This window comes from Chanos chanos, chromosome 1 (assembly GCF_902362185.1).
Source record: "Chanos chanos chromosome 1, fChaCha1.1, whole genome shotgun sequence".
In the NCBI taxonomy this organism is placed as follows: Eukaryota; Metazoa; Chordata; class Actinopteri; order Gonorynchiformes; family Chanidae; genus Chanos; species Chanos chanos.
The window spans coordinates 42,811,698-42,829,689 of NC_044495.1; the positions used below are offsets into that span (position 1 = coordinate 42,811,698).

At 41.2% G+C, this 17,992-nt stretch overlaps 2 protein-coding genes across 3 annotated transcripts in view; both read left to right on the plus strand.

Moving 5' to 3' along the window:
* plxnb2a.1 (plexin b2a, tandem duplicate 1) overlaps positions 1 to 2,511 on the plus strand; it is an 81,971-nt gene extending 79,460 nt beyond the window's left edge. For both annotated transcript variants that reach the window (XM_030787460.1, XM_030787452.1), the window contains exon 36: positions 77 to 2,511. In XM_030787460.1, the coding sequence (XP_030643320.1) occupies positions 77 to 181 (105 nt within the window). In that variant the 3' untranslated portion in view covers positions 182 to 2,511. The remainder of the gene's footprint in view (positions 1 to 76) is intronic.
* Positions 2,512 to 5,530: 3,019 nt separating this feature from the next.
* Positions 5,531 to 17,739, plus strand: si:dkey-261e22.4 (overexpressed in colon carcinoma 1 protein homolog). Its single transcript, XM_030794160.1, has 5 exons — positions 5,531 to 5,548; positions 7,010 to 7,049; positions 9,725 to 9,749; positions 11,874 to 11,997; positions 17,593 to 17,739. Exons 2-5 carry the CDS (start codon positions 7,010 to 7,012, stop codon positions 17,737 to 17,739), a joined length of 336 nt encoding a protein of 111 aa, XP_030650020.1. The 5' UTR covers positions 5,531 to 5,548.
* The last annotated feature ends 253 nt before the right edge of the window (positions 17,740 to 17,992 follow it).

A 17,992-nucleotide genomic window follows, 5' to 3' on the forward strand; every position in this document is an offset into this window, starting at 1 on the left:
TCTGTCTGTCTATCTGTGTATCTGTCTGTCTCATTATGAATAAGCATTTTCTGGCACTCTCTCGTCTCTTCCGTAGATCATCATGTCTCTGGACGAGGATCCGGCCGCCCAGAGTAAACAGCTGACTGTTCGTCTCCAGCAGATTGCTGCCGCACTGGAGCACAAGGTCACCGACCTGTAGCCTCGGCTCTCAGGAGGAGAGAGAACGGGGGGGCGGGCCAAAGTGCCCGCTCTGCACCTCCCCACGGGCCAAAGAACTGCAGATTCCCTCTGTAGGCTCCATCTACTCTGGAGGTCTCAAAGACTCTGGAGCCTCTTTTCCTGAACCCATTTTGAGGGAAAAGAGGATTCAAACTGAAATAGACAAACCTCCTCAATTCTGTCTTCTGCTTTTTTCCCCCTCTTTCTCTCTGTCTGGCTTTCTTGAATCATCATACTATTGTCTGCGGGTCCTCCCAGACACTCTGAGAGGCTGGGAAGGAGAGAAAGAGGAGTTCATCAGTAATGGACGATGAAGATGACCTCCATCCTCTTAACTGCCACTACGGTACACCACTGACCCAACCCAGTTTTCATTTTATTTTCATTTGTTTTTCTTTTTTTCCTCGAATGGGAAGGTTTTCTTGATAATCAGATGTTCAATTTCATACTGTGTAGAATCAAGCAAATAATAGTATTACGTGTAAATATCTTTTGTACTGTCTAAAACATGTATTCAATTATATTCTATAAGCTATGCGCAAATTGAAATGTTTTTTTTTTTTTCCCCAAAATGGAGAGTGGTTTGTTTGAGTGTAAGAAGCACAGTCGTGTGTGCGTGTGTGTCTGCTCTGAGTATATTTGTCGTGCGGTTTGGGTTTACCCACGATGACAGTCGTGCTGAACCTGGCGCCAAATGTCCTACTGTGTACGGTTGACTTTTCTTACGTGTGTAAGCATGGTTTTAAAACCTCCTTTTTAAACTAATGTTTGTAACCCCGACCCCCCTCCCAAATTTTGTATCAGTTGTCTCTGGTAGATCCTGCTTTCTCATTTTAATCCCAGTAAGGCAGTTCAACCACTTTCTAAGTTCATATTGTTGTGGCTTGATGATAACATCATCATCACCACCAACAACAACAAAATACACGATTTATATTAAATATCGCCGGTATCCGATGACATTTAATATAAAGTGGGAGTGGAGCGTGATCAAGCTTTTGTTCGCCGATTAGTTCACATGTATATTTACAACGTGCCATATTGTTTACGACAACACCATGACTAGAGAAAGCAAAAGTCTTTTTTTTTAATTAGTTTCTAATTTCATTTCATTTTAAATTGATGCGGCATACTATATGTTAGTGAAACCACTATCCTTTGTATTGTTTACGCTATACCAGTGGACGGCCTCTCCAGGAATGACTGAGATCTGCGTGAAAAAGAAAGCAGATGAATTTTACGTTGATGAGTTTGTGACTGAGTGTTCTGGGTCAAAGTGAACGGCGTTTTCGAGAACTATTGACCTGTCGCCTGAAATAGCGATAAACGAGCAGCCACAACGCCATGGTTTTCTCAGCAACTCTTTTCATTTGAGAGAAGGCTTGGAATTGTCATATAAATGTCTGAATTTGACAAAGTGAAGTTTGTTTCGGGGGCATTCAGTGGTTTGTGTTGATAATACGTTATTGAGCGTGCTTTGGGACTGCACGTGGCAAGGGCACAGATTACTGAAAATGATGGTAGTTGGCATTCCGACGTCTGGAGTTAAGGGTACTTAATGATTTTTCCTCAACAAAAATCTTCATTAATCGAAGCTAGCACTATTGATATTTCTATTTCAGATCCTACCCATGTTCAAAAGAACACTGTCATTTTGAGACTTATTCCCTATCACTGATGATTTTACCTTTCTTTTTTATTGAGTCATTAAATAGTTTTCACCAGTCTCAATCAAATGAGGTTATTATTCAAATCTAATTTAATAATACATTAAAAAAGGTCGCTAGAACGTCCGACAGACTTTGTTCACGAATGAAAGGTACTTTTTGTCTGTGTCTGGACTCAAATGTGTTATGCACCAAGCGGCTCGCTTGTGTCATTGACTGATGTCTGGATATTTGTCCCCTTTTTGATGCTGAATAAATTTGGAACCCTCATCGGCTGTCTGTACGTTGGGGGAGGGGAGGGGGCATAAAAACTGCGCGGCCTGGACCACTTTAGCCAATTCGACGCACTGGCACCGCCCACAATGAGTATGATAGACACACTAGGAAATGCCTTTGATCTGTAACTACAGTACCCCATCTCTCTCTCTCTCTCTCTCTCTCTCTCTCCCTCCCTGTCTGCCTCTGCTCATTCACATTGTAAAGTTTGTTTTGTTTTGTTTTGTTTTTTGACCAGGAAGTGCCTTGATGATGTATCAGTAATAATGTTTTGAGTGTGGTGATTATACTCGTTCTACATGAACAACTGTATTAGGATAACCAGCAACAATATATATATATATATTTTTTTTTTTTTTTGTTGTTGTTGTTGTTGTTCCGATTCTGTACAGTAATTATGATGTTTATGAATGTGTCTATTGTGGAAAACGATGAACAAATAGGATGACAATATCAGAGTGCAGAAATAGCATAGTTACAGGTAGGAGTTTCAATCTTTTTCCTTCTATACGTTAACATACAACACACAGTGCCGCAGTTACCACAGCAAGCCAACACCTAGATGAGGTGAGAAATTACCAGATGTATAGTGAGAAGAAAAAGAAAAAAGTTTGTTTGATATATAAACATTTAGACATATAAATTCATTTTTGAATGTGCGTCTCTTTCTGATCTGTTTTTCCACAGTTTTTAATATGTCTTGGACTGAACGATTTTCAAACTTTTTTTTTTTTAAGAGAACATTTTATCTTAACTGTTTGTAACAGTCGTGTGGGATGTGATTGCAGTTTGGTGTGCTTTCAAGCACTTGACCAGTGTCCTTAGACAGTGCACTGTCTTAGACTGTAGAGTGAACAGTTTCCTGGCTGTGAACCGAACAGTATGCAGTGGACTTGACCTGGTCTTTGATGCTGCCTCGGTTGCTATAAGATTGCGTCGCTTCTCTAACTGCTTCACATCTTCCTGCTTGACATTTTCCAAATTAAAATGACAAGGTCCAGAACTTCAAAAATAGATTCCTATGCTAATGTGAGTTGACAGTAGACCGTTCCATTTACCTAACAAAGAATTCTTGGAATGTGTGCTATTTTTTTTTTTTTTTTTTTTACAGATCTCTCTCCCTCCCTCTCTCTCTCTTTCTCTTGGTGTGTGTGTGTGTGTGTGTGTTAGACTCAGTTGGTGAGTGCCAGGGGGCCTTTGAAGCCTTAGAGGTCAGTTAAATGTAATGAAAGACAAGACTACATGCACTCTTTCTAGCCAAACCTCCCACACAGTATATCATAACCAATGTCTCAAACACCACGGAGTCCCAGAAACCACCTCTGCAGACCGTTTCCTCTCAGTCAGGGAACCTACACAGGGGATTAGAACCATCTCCGCATATTTCTTATGTAAACCAGACTCTATTTTTGAAAAATATTTTCCTCCAGTGAGGGTTCTCAAACTCTGTCAGGACTTGTTTCTGTTCGACAACATTTACTGCTTCTGAGATGAAAGAATAAAAATAGACATGAAAGAAAAGATTTGCCTCTTGTTTAATTTTCTCGCATAGCTCTCCTAAATTCATCTGGGATGTCAAAGAGTCATCAAAGAGAAAACCCAGCCCTAGAGATCCCTAACTCTGCTTCATCCACTGTGTATGTGTGCGCATGCTGAAACAGACCAGAGGACCTTATTGGTTGTAATTACATTTCAGTTTATGAAGTATATGGCATGTGTCATGTTGTGCCAATTAGAGTCAGATTTCAAAAGAGATGTAACATTCATGAAAACCATTTTCTGGTGAGTTTATTTAGAGCTAACAACATGATTAATCTGCACTCCGGGAAAAAACAAAAAACACAACCTGAGATTAACAGAAGTCTCAGACTGTGGGAAGTACTGGAGGGTTCCTCTGATTTGTCGCTCGGTACGTGTGTGTGTGTGTATAAAATGATCATTTTTCATGTCGCCCGACGAGTAAAATGAGAGAGAAATGAAATGAGCAGAAAGCAGGAGAAATGGAACTTAAAGTAAACAGAATCATCAGGGAAGAATCAGGACGGAAGTTAGTTACCAGACCAAAGACCTTTTTTATTTGTAGGCTCAAGCTTCAGAAGCCAGCTGAGCCTGCTACTGATGTGACGTGAACACATAGACTAATTTACACCAAGAACAATGGACTAAGTGTTTTACGTTGCTCCGTAGGAACACAGAGAACTCATTATGTTCGAATTTGCCCTTATATGTACAGTTTATGCTATCTCTCTGGTTCTTCAACAGACATTTCTCAACACGTGGAAAATACCAATGCAGCAGCGCCCTCTGCTGTCAGGACAGAAGATTGCAGGTGTAAATAACAACAACAATAATATTAGTTTATTTAGAGCACAACGTCACTATTTATAGTTTCAGGTATGAAGAGAGTTTGTCTCCCTAATTTCTGTAGGTAGATCACTCCAGAGAAAGGGAGAGCGGTAGGAAAAGGCTCGGTAGCCAGTGGACTTCTTTTGAACTCTTGGAATGACTAATAGTCCAGATTCTTGAGAGCGCAGGGTGCACGTGGGATTATGAGCTGTATTTAAGTTAGATAGGCGGGCTGGCGCAAGCCCATGTAGAATTTTGTATGTCAATACGAGGACCTTAAAATCTGCCCTTGCATGAACTGGGAGCCAATGAAAGGAAGCAAGGACAGATGTAATGTGGTCAAACTTCCTTGTTCTGGTCAGGATTCTGGCAGCAGTGTTCTGAGCCAGCTGAAAGCCTTTGGTACTATACGCAGGCAAAGTTTGAATGACAAACGAATACAATGTTTCATATGTGAGCACATACACATCTCTCTCTCTCTCTCTCTCTCTCTCTCTCTCTCTCTCTCTCTCTCTCTCTCTCTCTCTCTCTATATATATATATATATATATATATATATATATATATATAGTAACACTCCTGATTCCCTGACTGTGGCAAACCACAGCACCTGTCTGGGGCTGAGTGAGTTCTTTGGTTTGTTCAAAATAGCATAAGTGTTGGTCGATAGGCGTAACTTTGAAGGGTCCTGGTGCTATAGTCCACTGATGGCCTATGAGAGTTCTGAGTGCTCCACCTCCACACTTAACAGCTGGATTCACAGCTTTACTGAATAGCACATTGACCCAAGAGAGTCACCCCGACTAACACCCACCTCATAAGGATCTAGCACAACCTCATTTGCTGTCTTGCAGAGATGCAGTTTCACATTTGAGTGACACCCCCACCCATAAACCCATCTATCTATCTATCTATAAAACTAAGTGAGTCCCATTGCTGACAGCAGCACTCAGGGCTGTGGCTCCAACGGATCTCAGGAGTGACCTCACAACCTGAGGAACAGCAAAAATACTCCATCTTAGAGTGAAATGCTACAAACCCCCAGGTGTGTGGCAGAAGTCTGAGGAAGATACCATCCAAAGGATAAAGAGGTGAATATCTATCTATCCATCTATCTATATGTATAATCATATATAGATGATAGATAGACAGAGAGATAGCATCAAAATCTCCAATACCTATCCATATATCTATGTTTGACTCAGGCCTTTATTTATTTATTTGTTTGTTTGTTTGTGTGGAACCCGTGACCCCTCTGATGTTGATCAGGGTGGATATGACCGTTCTTGTTCTGCGCCCCAAAGGTTAGCCTGACGTGTTCTTTGAGGAGGTCAGCTTCAGGTTGCAACAGAAAACAGATGAGACTCTCGAATGTTCCCACAGCGTTATCCAGGCATTTCCATACAAACTTTTCTTCCATACTCCACACATTTTTAATTACTCTGTGACTCCACAGAAACATGGCAACCGAGTCATTTATGGCTACTCTCTGCTTGTGTGTGCATGCTTGGAGAGTGAAAGAGAAAATGTGTGTCCATCTTTAACTTTCATTATATAGTTTTTATTTTATATCAGTCATCATATTTCTCCTTTTGTTTGTCAGAGAGAGATAGTGATACTATGGCAGATGAACCCGGTCCTGTATATTCTCACCATTCTGTCTGATAAAGTAATGAGAGCAATACCAGTAGTTTAGCACTTATCATGTATATGTGCAAGAACCTGAACTTTTACTTCTACATTATGTATCTTGTCTTTCTGTATATACATTTATTCACCCTCAGAGACTGTGGCTCATTATTGGCTCTGCCTACTACACCCCCCCCCCTCCAAACCCCCAATCCTTGTTACCTGGGCAACCCTGTCAGGGGGTGGGGGATAGCTCTACCTCTTATCACCTACATCTCTCCCACTCTCTTTCTCTCTCTCTGTCTCTCTCACACACACCTTTTTCTCACTCCCTTTCTGCCTTTCTCCCTCTCTCTCTCTCTCACACACACCTTTCTCTCACTCCCTTTCTGCCTTTCTCTCTCTCACACACACCTTTCTCTCACTCCCTTTCTGCCTTTCTCTCTCACACACACTCTCTCTCTCTGTCTCTCTTACACACACCTTTCTCTCACTCCCTTTCTCTCTCACACACACTCTCTCTCTCTGTCTCTCTCACACACACCTTTCTCTCACTCCCTTTCTCTCTCACACACACTCTCTCTCTCTGTCTCTCTCACACACACCTTTCTCTCACTCCCTTTCTGCCTTTCTCTCTTTTTCCCCACACATTCCCCCCTCCCTCTTAGTCTCCCCCTCTCTCTCCTCCTACTCTCTCACTCTCTCTCTCTCTTTCTCCCCCTCTCCCTCTCTTAAAGTGTTTTACACTTAGACTCCGGGGAGCTGCAGGGAGGGCAGCAGCCAGGATCTTCCGACATAGACGAGTCCTTTCTCTCTTTCGTCCTTGCCCTCCATCCATTCCTCTCACGCTCCCTCTCGCTTTCTCCCATCCATCTTTCCAGGCAAACCAGATGGGTTGTGGGAATTCTACGGCAACCAGCACGGCTGGAGGTGAGTGTGTGTGTGTGTTTGTCTGTATGTTTACTGCTTCGTGTGTGTGTCTGAGAGAGAAGGAGGGAGAGAGAGAGAGAGAGAGAGTGAAGCTTGTGGCTGATACAGTGTGCATGCAAATTCTCCCGGTATCTTTTCCTCTCCTCTGTTTTCATAGTGGGCTGTATGCCAATGAGACCAGTGTTGCTTTTCTTATGAATGAACTGTCAAATAAGCTGTTTCCTTTGTTTTCTGTTTCTCAGTAGTCATACTGGATCGTTACGGACAGAGAGGCAGGGATGCAGACTTGCTGGTGTTTATAGGGATTTGTAGTGTATGTATTAGTCTTTATATCCTCTGCTATCCATTAGATCTATAGAGATCTGTTGTGGACAAAGTATTCAATAGGATCTCTATGGAGGATCAATACAAAGATATTAATAGAAAGTAACTGATGAATATCTTATAGAGGGATCAATCAATATCTATCTAGGTTTCCTATAGGTTGATCTTTCTATATAGATCCATTATGATGTATGGCTTAGAGATGCCTGATGGTACCTATTGATTTGTAGATCCCCTGAGACATGTTACATTCATGGGAATCTGTTAGAGATCTAACACTTTAAAGCTTCTTTGGCCTATCTGCTATACAGAGATTTTACTGTAAATCTATTAGAATCTGACCATAACTGCAGAACTCTCATATCTTTGGTAATCTAGCATAGTCAGCTGATTCATAGCTCTGGTCAAAATCTTATAAATCCACTAAGATCCCTACCCCTAAGATCTATTATAGATCCAGAGTGTGGACAAAGATCCATGTTGCCACTAACAGAGAGATCAGAAGATCTAGCATGCAATTGGGTTTATCATTGGAGTTGACCATGGGTAATCTCTCTAAGCAGAGAGAATCTGGAGGTGTGTCACAGCAGATAAAGGATCTGAGAAATGAGTGGGCAATGGGAGATTGATCTCTGTGCTTGTTTGTTTGTTCCCACCGGCTGTGAATGGTTATCAGTAATCTGTCTCTGTCTCATGCTCAACTCACTCAGAGTGAGACAGGAATCTGAGCAGTGTGACTCTTTCAAAGAAGGGATTGAACCAATAAGAGCTGCCCTTTTTCTGTTGCTTTTTTCAAACTCTCTTCTGTTGATCAGTATAGACCAAACAAAACAAAACAAAACAAAACAAAACACAACAAAACACAACAAATGAACTTGTGCACAGCTGCCGCTGATGGTGTGTTTGTTTTGATATTGTTGTTTTGATAGATATGCATTTCTAAATTTCTAAATGGTGTAGAATTATTAATTCATGCCATCAGCTGATCATATAACTTGATCACAAATGTATTTATTTCCTCAGATCCTGTCCGTGTGTTCATTAAGTGGTGTTTTGATTTTAAAATGCTTACATCAAGTTTGTGTATTGTGTTGCGTTTATATTTTGAAAGATTACTAGGCCATTTGAACCTTTGGCAGTGAAAAAAAATGCTGGGTGAGAATTTGATGAGAATTGATCTTGAAGTAATGCTTCTGCGCAGAAGAGAATCAGGTGTCAATGAAGGCATACACACACACACACACACACACAACTCACCCTTGAAATTATTAAGGTCAAGTTCATGACAAATGTCTCCAAGTGAAAGCAAGAGTTTATCCATTTAACCCAGCAAACAAAAGCACTTAACCGTGCAAACCAAGTTAACAAAAAAAGTTAAATTCCTTGTCAGTCACATGGACATTGGTTATATTACACACACACACACACACACACATACACCGCATTTGCTGCATGGTTTAATCCTTATGGTATTGTTTCTCTGTGTGTGTGTGTGTGTGTGTGTGTGTGTGTGTGTGTGTGTGTGTGTGTGAAGTTTAATGGCACAGCTAAACCATGTCTTGAATAAGGAGTCCCTAAGGTTTACTCAGCAAATTAGCAGCTCGTATGTAAACAAACTAAACTGCACATAGTCAACAGGCTCCAGCTGAGCTAGCCTCACACAACCCTGTACTGAATTCAGTTCTCTTAACACAGACACACAAACACATACACACACACACACACTCTCACCCACACACACAGACCCACACACACATACACTGATGCTCCCACAGTGAGGCATACACACACACACACACACCTCTTTGAATGAATGATTGGATTGCAAAGTGTTTCTCCCACATTGGCTCACACACAGAGGACTCAGCTGATGAGTCACTGCAGGCTTGATGTGAGAAGAGTGGACAGCCAGTTTCAGGCTCCACAACATTTGTCCAATCACAGTACAGAAAGTAGCCCAAATCCAAAATCTACCTGGCAACCACTGACAGAGGCTGCTCAATAGTGTAATTAACATATGATATATAATTACAAAGTGATGCATCATTTTCTTGCCTACTTCTCCATTCAATAATTGTAACAAGGATTTCCTTTATCCTAATCTCAGTGTTTAACATGAAATTTGGAACTGACTTGATCTGCTGTACACCTTTTAAATTCTGCATTACCGTGAAATGTTCTCTTGACTCGTGGGCTAATATTTGTAACAGTGACCTCTTTTAATCATTTCATACCCCTGTCTGGAAACCGTTATTGTGTGTTCAAAGCAAAGCTTCTTTGATGTCTGACAACTGACTTAGTGTTTGTGTGTGGAAATTACCTAAATGATTCTCTCTTTCTCCAATCTGCAGGCACCTCTGAGGCAGCTAAGGATGTGTGAGTATAAGTCATGGTCTAACCGTGCTTTTCACTGCCAGCATTGCTTGGGATGTCTGTCTAAAGGCACTGTCAGTCACCTGGCCACCGCATGGCTGTTCTTCTTCTGCTTCTTCGAGAGGGGAGTTAGTCCTCAGTCCTGTGCCCGGCACTGTCACAACAGGAGAACAGACAGAGATCAGAACAGAACTCTGGCTGTCAATTTAACATCCACTTCCTGAAAACAGCCTGCTGGAAACCTCTCTGTCTCCATCTCACTCTCTGTTTCTCCCTGTTGGTTTCTTTCTTCTTCTTTCGCTCTCTTTCTCTCTGTCTCTCCCTCGCTTTCTCTTCCTTTTTCTGTTTCTCATCAGATTCTCAGCAGGAGTGTGTACCTTGTGATAAAAAACATCAACAGCTTGTAATACTTGCGTCCACACACAGTCAGGGTTGTCTCACGGCTGAGAGTCACACTCTGATATGCACACACACACAGTCTCACTGAGGGTTACTGTACGCCATTAAGTCAAACCCCCTTAACCATTCTCCTGTTTTCATAAGCCCACTCAGTGACCACTGGCTGCTGCTTAAACACTGCCCTGTCTGGTTAGTGCTGATCAGCCATTCAGAGATCACTGTGTGAGGGCCAACCGAGCTAAGTCTCTTTGGGATTTGCGCTACTGGAACGAATGTCAATTTGCACTCCGTGGCACAAAATATTTGTGACTCCCACAATCGCTTATTGGCTAGCTTCCAGAGGTTAGCATCTTACATAGTTAGCACGTCAGCATCTTATCATGTTACATTAGCATCTTACATAGTTAGCATTTATGATCATTTTATACGGGACAGAATCACAGAAAATATCGAAGTATGAATGAATGACTTTTGTATTTAGAAAAAATATGACTAAGCATATGAGGTCAAGCATATGGTAAGGTCAATACTTAATCTATGCTCGTAAACCTGATGACTTTATCCTCATCTTTATCGTAGAAAATTATTTAGATGCATGTCCGTATTGTTTGTTTCACCAACTTCATACCTCCCTGATAGAAGAAGCAGATGCCGGATTATGTACTGTTAATAAACTAGCCCTATCAAAGGTTTATGTCGCAATACCGAATTGCAAGCGGCAAGTTTTTGTGCCACGCAGTGCAAACTGGCATTCATACCAAAGCGCCAATGCCAAAGAGCCTGTGTTGGGCAGACTCATCAACCTGTAGTAATTCTTCATGAGACACTTCCACTTTGTTTGGAGCCATGATGCATTTCTGTATCCGCTTTCATTGTGAGACCAAAACCTGGTTGGTTAAACTTGGCTACTCAGAGTCAATCCATTACAATCATTAGGGGGTCTGAATGCAAGCATCACAGTGGGCTACATATCCAGTATCTTTCATATGTCAAACAAGGATTTTGAATGACTCCTCCCCCCTCCTAATACTCCAATATGACTTCATTTTTCTCTACTTTTCTTCGCCATACTCCTGAAGGGTCTAAGTAAAAGCTTGTATGGTTTGTTTGGGGATTGTGCTGATTTCCTTAATCTTGTCTGTTTTCTTGTCTCCTTTTTCTTTCTTTCTTTCTTTTTAATATATATCCTTTTTGTTAAACAGTTTGGCTGTTTTTAGTTGTTAACAGAGTGCGAATTAAACAATGATAATCGGGGGGTCAACTTTTTCTCCAGGGCTATATACCATAGGATAAATGTTTCGACCCCACCCCAAGTGTTGTTTTTACCTCTTTTGGGGGAGTCCAAGTCTTAATTAGGGGGGTCAGACCCCCCAATCTCCCCCATAATTCGCACCCTGGTTGTTAACATTGAATCTGTTTCAGACTTCACAGCACAAACATAACTGATTTTGAGCTCTGTAAATCTTGAATCTGTAGCTTATGTTAATATGTGGCACTTCATAAATGCACGTTTCGCCTCTTTAACGCCATTGTCTAAAACTGCTTCAGGTGTGGCCTTTTGTACAGACAGAAGAATTTGGCCGTGGACACCCTCTGCCCTTTACAAATTCACTTTAGGCATCCTTGTATGTTATAGGTTAATTTAGCCATCGTTTTACGTAGTAGGTTACTTGAACAATCTCTCTGTGAACAGTCGCTAACTGTCCTGTGATATCCGTCTCTTGTCAGGAATGAGGAGCCGTCGCCGGACGATGAGAAAAGACGGAATTACGGAGGAGTGTATGTTGGTTTACCGGCGGACCTGACCAACGTCGGATTGGGTCAGAGCGCGTCGACGCACAAAGGCGCAAAGGTAAAAAAAAAAAAATCTCCAGCGGAATGTAGTTTCCCGATGGATAGATTCACTGAAATTTGTCGGAATATCGAATTAACAGTGGGAACAGTCCAGAAACAAGTTTCGCAGAACATTTGCGTAAAAAAGCCTAACCAAACATAAGCGATACTTTGCACCAACTTATCGTGAAAGCCCTTACCTTCAGAGTAAAACTGCGTTAACTGGATCTTCCTTAACGGACTCTCTAGCCAAGGGCGGTGTCGTGGTTAGGGGAAAAACCTCAAATAATTTAATAAACCGGCATGAGAAGTAACAGTTCTTCCATAGACAGTAAAAAGAGACCAGATCACAAACTACTCTTCATTTGAAAGGAATACTCATAACTATGGATGTCCCGATCAAGTCTTTTTGCCCCTGATCCCGAGTCATTTAATATAGTATCTGCCAAGTCCCGATCGATACTTGTATTTTCCAAGGCAATACAGCTGCACAGTGCACATTTCAAGCACAGTAAAGTGATTACAGCCAATTCGATGTATATGCTTGAAAACTGAATAGCAAATGCATAAAGAAAAAGCCTTACTTTTTTTTTTGCTCCGGTAGAGCAATGTTATCAGTTACGTTCATACTTTTTCTGAGAGCCTCTTTTTTGTATGGTATCGTTATCGATCCATAGTCTTAGTTAAGCGACTGTATTGCTCTCTGTTTAGTTTAGGCTAACTCGTATGCATCATATACAGCTAAAGCGTTAGGTGTTTCAATTTTGAAATGATACCTTGGTTTTTACCAGCCTTGAGGATTAATGTCGTCGGAGTATGCTAACCTAAAATACGATCAAATTTAAAAGTTAAAGGCAAACCCGCTCGCCTGGAACGTTCGCCTCAATTTGCCGAATTTGAACGCGCCTCTATTCGCTACCACATGGGCCGGTCATCCAAAGCGATTAATTCAGTTACCTTCTCGGTAATCTTTTTGACCTTATCGTTGTCTCGAGGAAATTTCTCTCTCCTTTTAAAAGTATATCCTTCAGTGTGTGTTGCTTCGGAGCAGCCTTTGCTTGTGTTACCTGAGTGAACTCAGTGTGTTCCGCTGAGTATTTATTTTTTAGGTGCCGTATCAAAGTGGTAGCAGCCAATTGAACGCAGCTCTGTGTTACTACCGCCTCGCGAAATGCTCGCACTGCAAACATTACAAGTGACTTTTGGATTGCTTTCGTTAGCTGGCCGCTAAATGAGGAACACCAAGTGTTTCGAATCGTAAAATATATGATTGCTCTTCACCCATTGCCGGGAATACAAAACAATAAAAGCTGCTACACCGCCTTGTATGGCCATTTTCTCTGCCCTTAAATCCCGCGGCAGTTTTTTTTTTCCCCGAGGTTTTTTTTTTCCGTTTCGTTCTCCTCCTATAACCTGGAGGATATAAATAAGAATCAGATCAGTTCCTGGTACAGCATTAGGCCTATACAAATGCTAGTTATCCTGTATATTAAACTAGATTATGAACATGATTTCAGAAGTTTAGTAGCCTACCACAAACATTTGTTTAATAATAAAAAATAAATAAAAAAAGCTATTGCCCCCCAAACATGCAGTGCCTCTTAGATAAAATGCAGATAAAATGAAATATTGCAGAAAAATACTGACATTTGACTCTGTGGGATTTTGAAACCTGCCAACTGTTTGATGAAGGAGACAACAGATAGGTGTGACTTTGAGGTTTAGTATGAAAACCTTGAGACCATAACCTGCTAACTGCATACTGCGGTGCTAGTTGCTATAGTGATTCAGCAACAGATAATAATGATAAGAAAAAAAATCATTATTCAGTTGAGTAGGCCATTCAACCCCATCTTGGTAACAAAAACTTTCAACAGAGAACCCTATAGAAATTAACTACACATAACGTAATCCTTACAAAGTTGGGTGTACTTCTGGACTGGACAGACACACTGACCGTGAGACATGAATTTAACAGACACAAAAGGCAGAGATACAACACAAAACAAATCTCAGTTACTGAAACCATAAACAGTAAGCAATTACAGATGAAGGCGCAACACTTTCTACACAATTTATACATTGTTGCTATGCATGCTGGGAAGATACCAGCTTCACCTTTCCAATCCCTGATGCCCCTCTCAGTGCCACTACAATGCGCTGTGTGTGCGCGCGCATGTGTGCCTGTGCGTGTTTGTGTGCTCGCACGCGCACATGTGTGCGTGTGTGTGTCCTGGAGAGTTGTACGGTGACATATTGGGACAGAAGATAATTGGCAAATTTGTTCTCTCAGAGGATTAAAAGTGCTGAGTGCTTCATGGTTCTCAGCATGGGTTAAGAAAGAACTAACAAGGCTACAGGTGTTTGTGTGTGTGTGTGTGTGTGTGTGTGTGTGTGTGTGTTTGTGTGTGTGAGAGAGAGAGACCATATGTGTAAATGTAAACTTTTGAACCTCACCAGTTTCCATCCATTCATGTCTGTTCACAGATTAACAGTGAATGAATGAAATGGCATAAAGGTTAGTTTTTTTTTGTTTGTTTTTGTTTTTTGCTGTTGAACTTTTAAACAAACAAAACAATAAAAGAAATATAAAAAATAAAGAACTTTGTAAGACTTGAGAAAAGGAGTTAAGGTCTTGTCAAATTATATGCAAACCACCCTGTTATTTACGTAATGCAATTTACATTACGCAGATATATCTGTTGGTATTATATGGCGCATATAATTGTTTACATTATACAGACATAATTGCCTAGATTTTGCAGATGCAAGGGACACTAGTGTCTTTTTTAACCAGGCTGTCTTTGCATTGCACTCTGGACTGTCCAAAGGGACTCTAGGGGTGTCATGATGCAAGCAAGAATGGAATCTTCCATCTCCCTGATTGGCCCAGAGGGACTTGGCGGAAGCCTCTGGGAGTCAATCATCTTTGACCTATATCAAGAGACTGATCTGGGATCAGCCTAATTTATTTGGTGGCTAGGAGCATCACGGGAGTTGGAGTCCAGATATCAGGTCATCGTTTTGTGTTTCTCAGGACAACGTTCACACGCACACTCCAGCAGTCCGAGGTGTGCAGAAACACGTTTGAAATGTGTTTGAAAAAGAAGACGGCATCATTTGACTTTGATGTGAAACATTTAGGTCTCTTTTTTCTCTCTCCTCTCTCTCTGACTGAATGTATGAAACAAAACCTTTCTGTACTTTTCTTCAAAAAGAAAATCTCAAGGATTTTTTTTTTTTTTTACTCTTCACAACAAAGGCCTTTTATTTACCGGCGTTTTCATGTACTGCTGCTTTTCTTTGTTGCTGTATGTCATTTCCATGGAAACCCCACACTTCAGTACACAGTGGCAGTGTTCTTCAGACTTTTGAAAGTGTTTCATTTGCTCAACGAGTGTGTGGTGGTTGTCTGACCCAGTGGTACACAGACCAGCACTTACACACTAACACACCAGTACGTGGCTTCTCTACACATGGTCTGTCTCTGTGTTTCACTCGTAAGTCGGCCAGGAAGGATACTAATGTGTGTGTAAGGTTGGAAAATTGACAACGCACATAGGCTCTTTTAATGCTACACATGTATGTCCAATAGAATCTTTTCACAAACACCAAGTACACTGATGTCAGTTTTTGTCTTGCTGTGTAAAGGCCCTCCAACTTTCACAAAAAATTGGCTTTTAACTTAAAGATTGTAAGATGTTACCGACTATCTTTGACAACTGCCAGTCAGTTTCTAAACATACAAACTAGGCCTTTCATTGTGGAAGTCCCATCCAAAGCAACACGCCACAGTTTTTTGTCAGACTTGCAGGTATGTGTACAATTCAAAGAGCACTGTTCCATCACAGAGGGAAACACAGCGTCTTAGAACGTGAGTGTGCTTTGTCTGCCCTCTCTGTCCAGGTATGTTCACATTCAATCATGTCCAACAGCGAACATACACAGTCACAGACTCACACTCAGGTTTTCACCAGCATGAAGTCAAACACACACATTTAACTTCAGCCAAGTTTCAGTCCTTCAGCTCGAGTGGAATGATATCAGTTGTTGTTGGCTAGGTTCAGTCTCCTTTACCTCTGTTCTGGAACAGTCCCTGATGTCACTTGGCCTTTGTAAAAGACTCCTGAGCGAGATTCATTCAGGGGTTTTGTGTGTATATTTATATATTTCAGACAAAAAGAAGAACACTGACTGTCTTCATGTCTTTTCTCATTTGTGTCTTGTCTTATCTGTGTCTGCTAATAATAACTTTCTCCCTCCACTCAAAATTTGACCCACTCCTCACCTGAGTAACTAAACTCACGTGTTTAGACTGTATGCGTGTGTGTGTGTGTGTTAAAGCAGGAAACTGGAATACTCTGAAGTAGTGCAATCTATAGGAACTGATCTGAGAAAAATGAGTCGCATGGAACAAATGTAAACCAGAAATACACAAGTCCAGCTCAAGTTCTGTTAGATTTTTTTTTTCTTTACTAGGTTTAGTGTGTCTGAGCACTGGCCAAAGAGTTCAAACACACTTGTTTTTCTGCTGGATATTAGTCATATTACCAATGCAACAAGGGCTAAATCCAGCAGGATCTGAGTTCACAAGGAACTGGTTTTTATGAGGTCTTAAAATAAATGTTCTCTTAAAAGCCTTCAGAGACCTGACCCTGGTTTGTTTTCTGCTCTGTGTTCTGATTAGGAACCAGGATCATGCATACACAACCCAACAGGACATTGATAGAAAAAGGGGTTCTAATTATTGCTGTTTTGACTGGAATCCTACAAAAGCATTCAAACACAGTCCAGCTGATCAGCATTCTGAGGAGAGTTTTGGTGTGTGCTGGTATACTCAGGGCAGTCCTCTCACATTGACATGGTCTTTGCCATTGCGAGTGGTCTCCCTCTTCCACATTTCCTGCTCTCCTGTGTCATCTGTGTGTTTGGAACAAAGTCATGACAAATCTCATCTTTTCACTGTTCAAGATTTCCTGGATTGAAGCTTTCCACAACTGTAAGTAACTTAAAAAAAAAAAAGACCTCAAATAACATCAATGTACATGTGCCGGTGGATTAAATTATAATCTTTTTCTACCTTTGAAGGGACTGATCTGTTATTCTCTCTCTCCCTCCCCCTCTCTCTCTCTCTCTCTCTCTCACACACACACACACACACACACGCACACAGTTACATTAAGGCCCACTCAGACCAGCTTCTTCTCCGTCACCTGTGTAGCTGCTCACTCAGGTAATGGCTATGATGGATGACTTAGTGCTCGGAAATGGACTGACTCATTTTACCTCCCGACAGAAACAAACACAGCACAAAATAAACCTCTCTCTCTGTCTGTCTCTCTCCTATTTCCCTCTCTTCCTCTTTGGAATAAACACAGCTCTTTCAAAGGTGCAGTATTTCTAATGACACACCATAACACCATCCAAATTAGGTGAATTCTACTCGAAATTTTTTTTCTCGTATTCATGCTGTCCCCAGGAATGCGTGAAAAACTGTCCTTGGGTAACACCAAAGGGTCATTTTACCTATCATCCAGAGTTCTTCACTCAGTGAAAATGAAACACAAACCTTTCAGAAATCATTTCTCATCTCAATATATAAACTTGTATTCAGTGTTACAAGGCAAAATGTTCTGCCTGTGACTGTGCCCCTCTCGATGGAATTATCACCGTTGGAGAGGCTCATGGAAAGTTCTGGAACCTTCTGGACTTACAGCAGGGGGACCCATCTCTTTACTGGCTGACATTAGAAAACACCTAGAGGGGGGAACTGGGAACCAATCAGGAATCTCACCAACAGTCTTTCTCCATGTTCCCTGCTGTGATATTTGACATGTCAAAGGGTAGATTTCCATAGATTAAGCTTGACATTTCCACACTAATGAGCATCTATCGTAGAAACCTCACTTTAAGCTCATAATGGTGTTAACGTCCATTAACGAAAAAGAGAGAAAACACAATTATATAAAAAAAATAAATATTTAAGAAGCTGAGTCTGAGTGAGAGAGGAAATA

Coding starts and splice junctions, on each gene's coding strand:
- si:dkey-261e22.4 (XM_030794160.1), top strand. CDS start 7,010: ATGGGTTGTGGGAATTCTACGGCAACCAGCACGGCTGGAG. Junction 7,050..9,724: donor GGCAACCAGCACGGCTGGAG/GTGAGTGTGTGT, acceptor TCCAATCTGCAG/GCACCTCTGAGGCAGCTAAG. Junction 9,750..11,873: donor TCTGAGGCAGCTAAGGATGT/GTGAGTATAAGT, acceptor GTCTCTTGTCAG/GAATGAGGAGCCGTCGCCGG.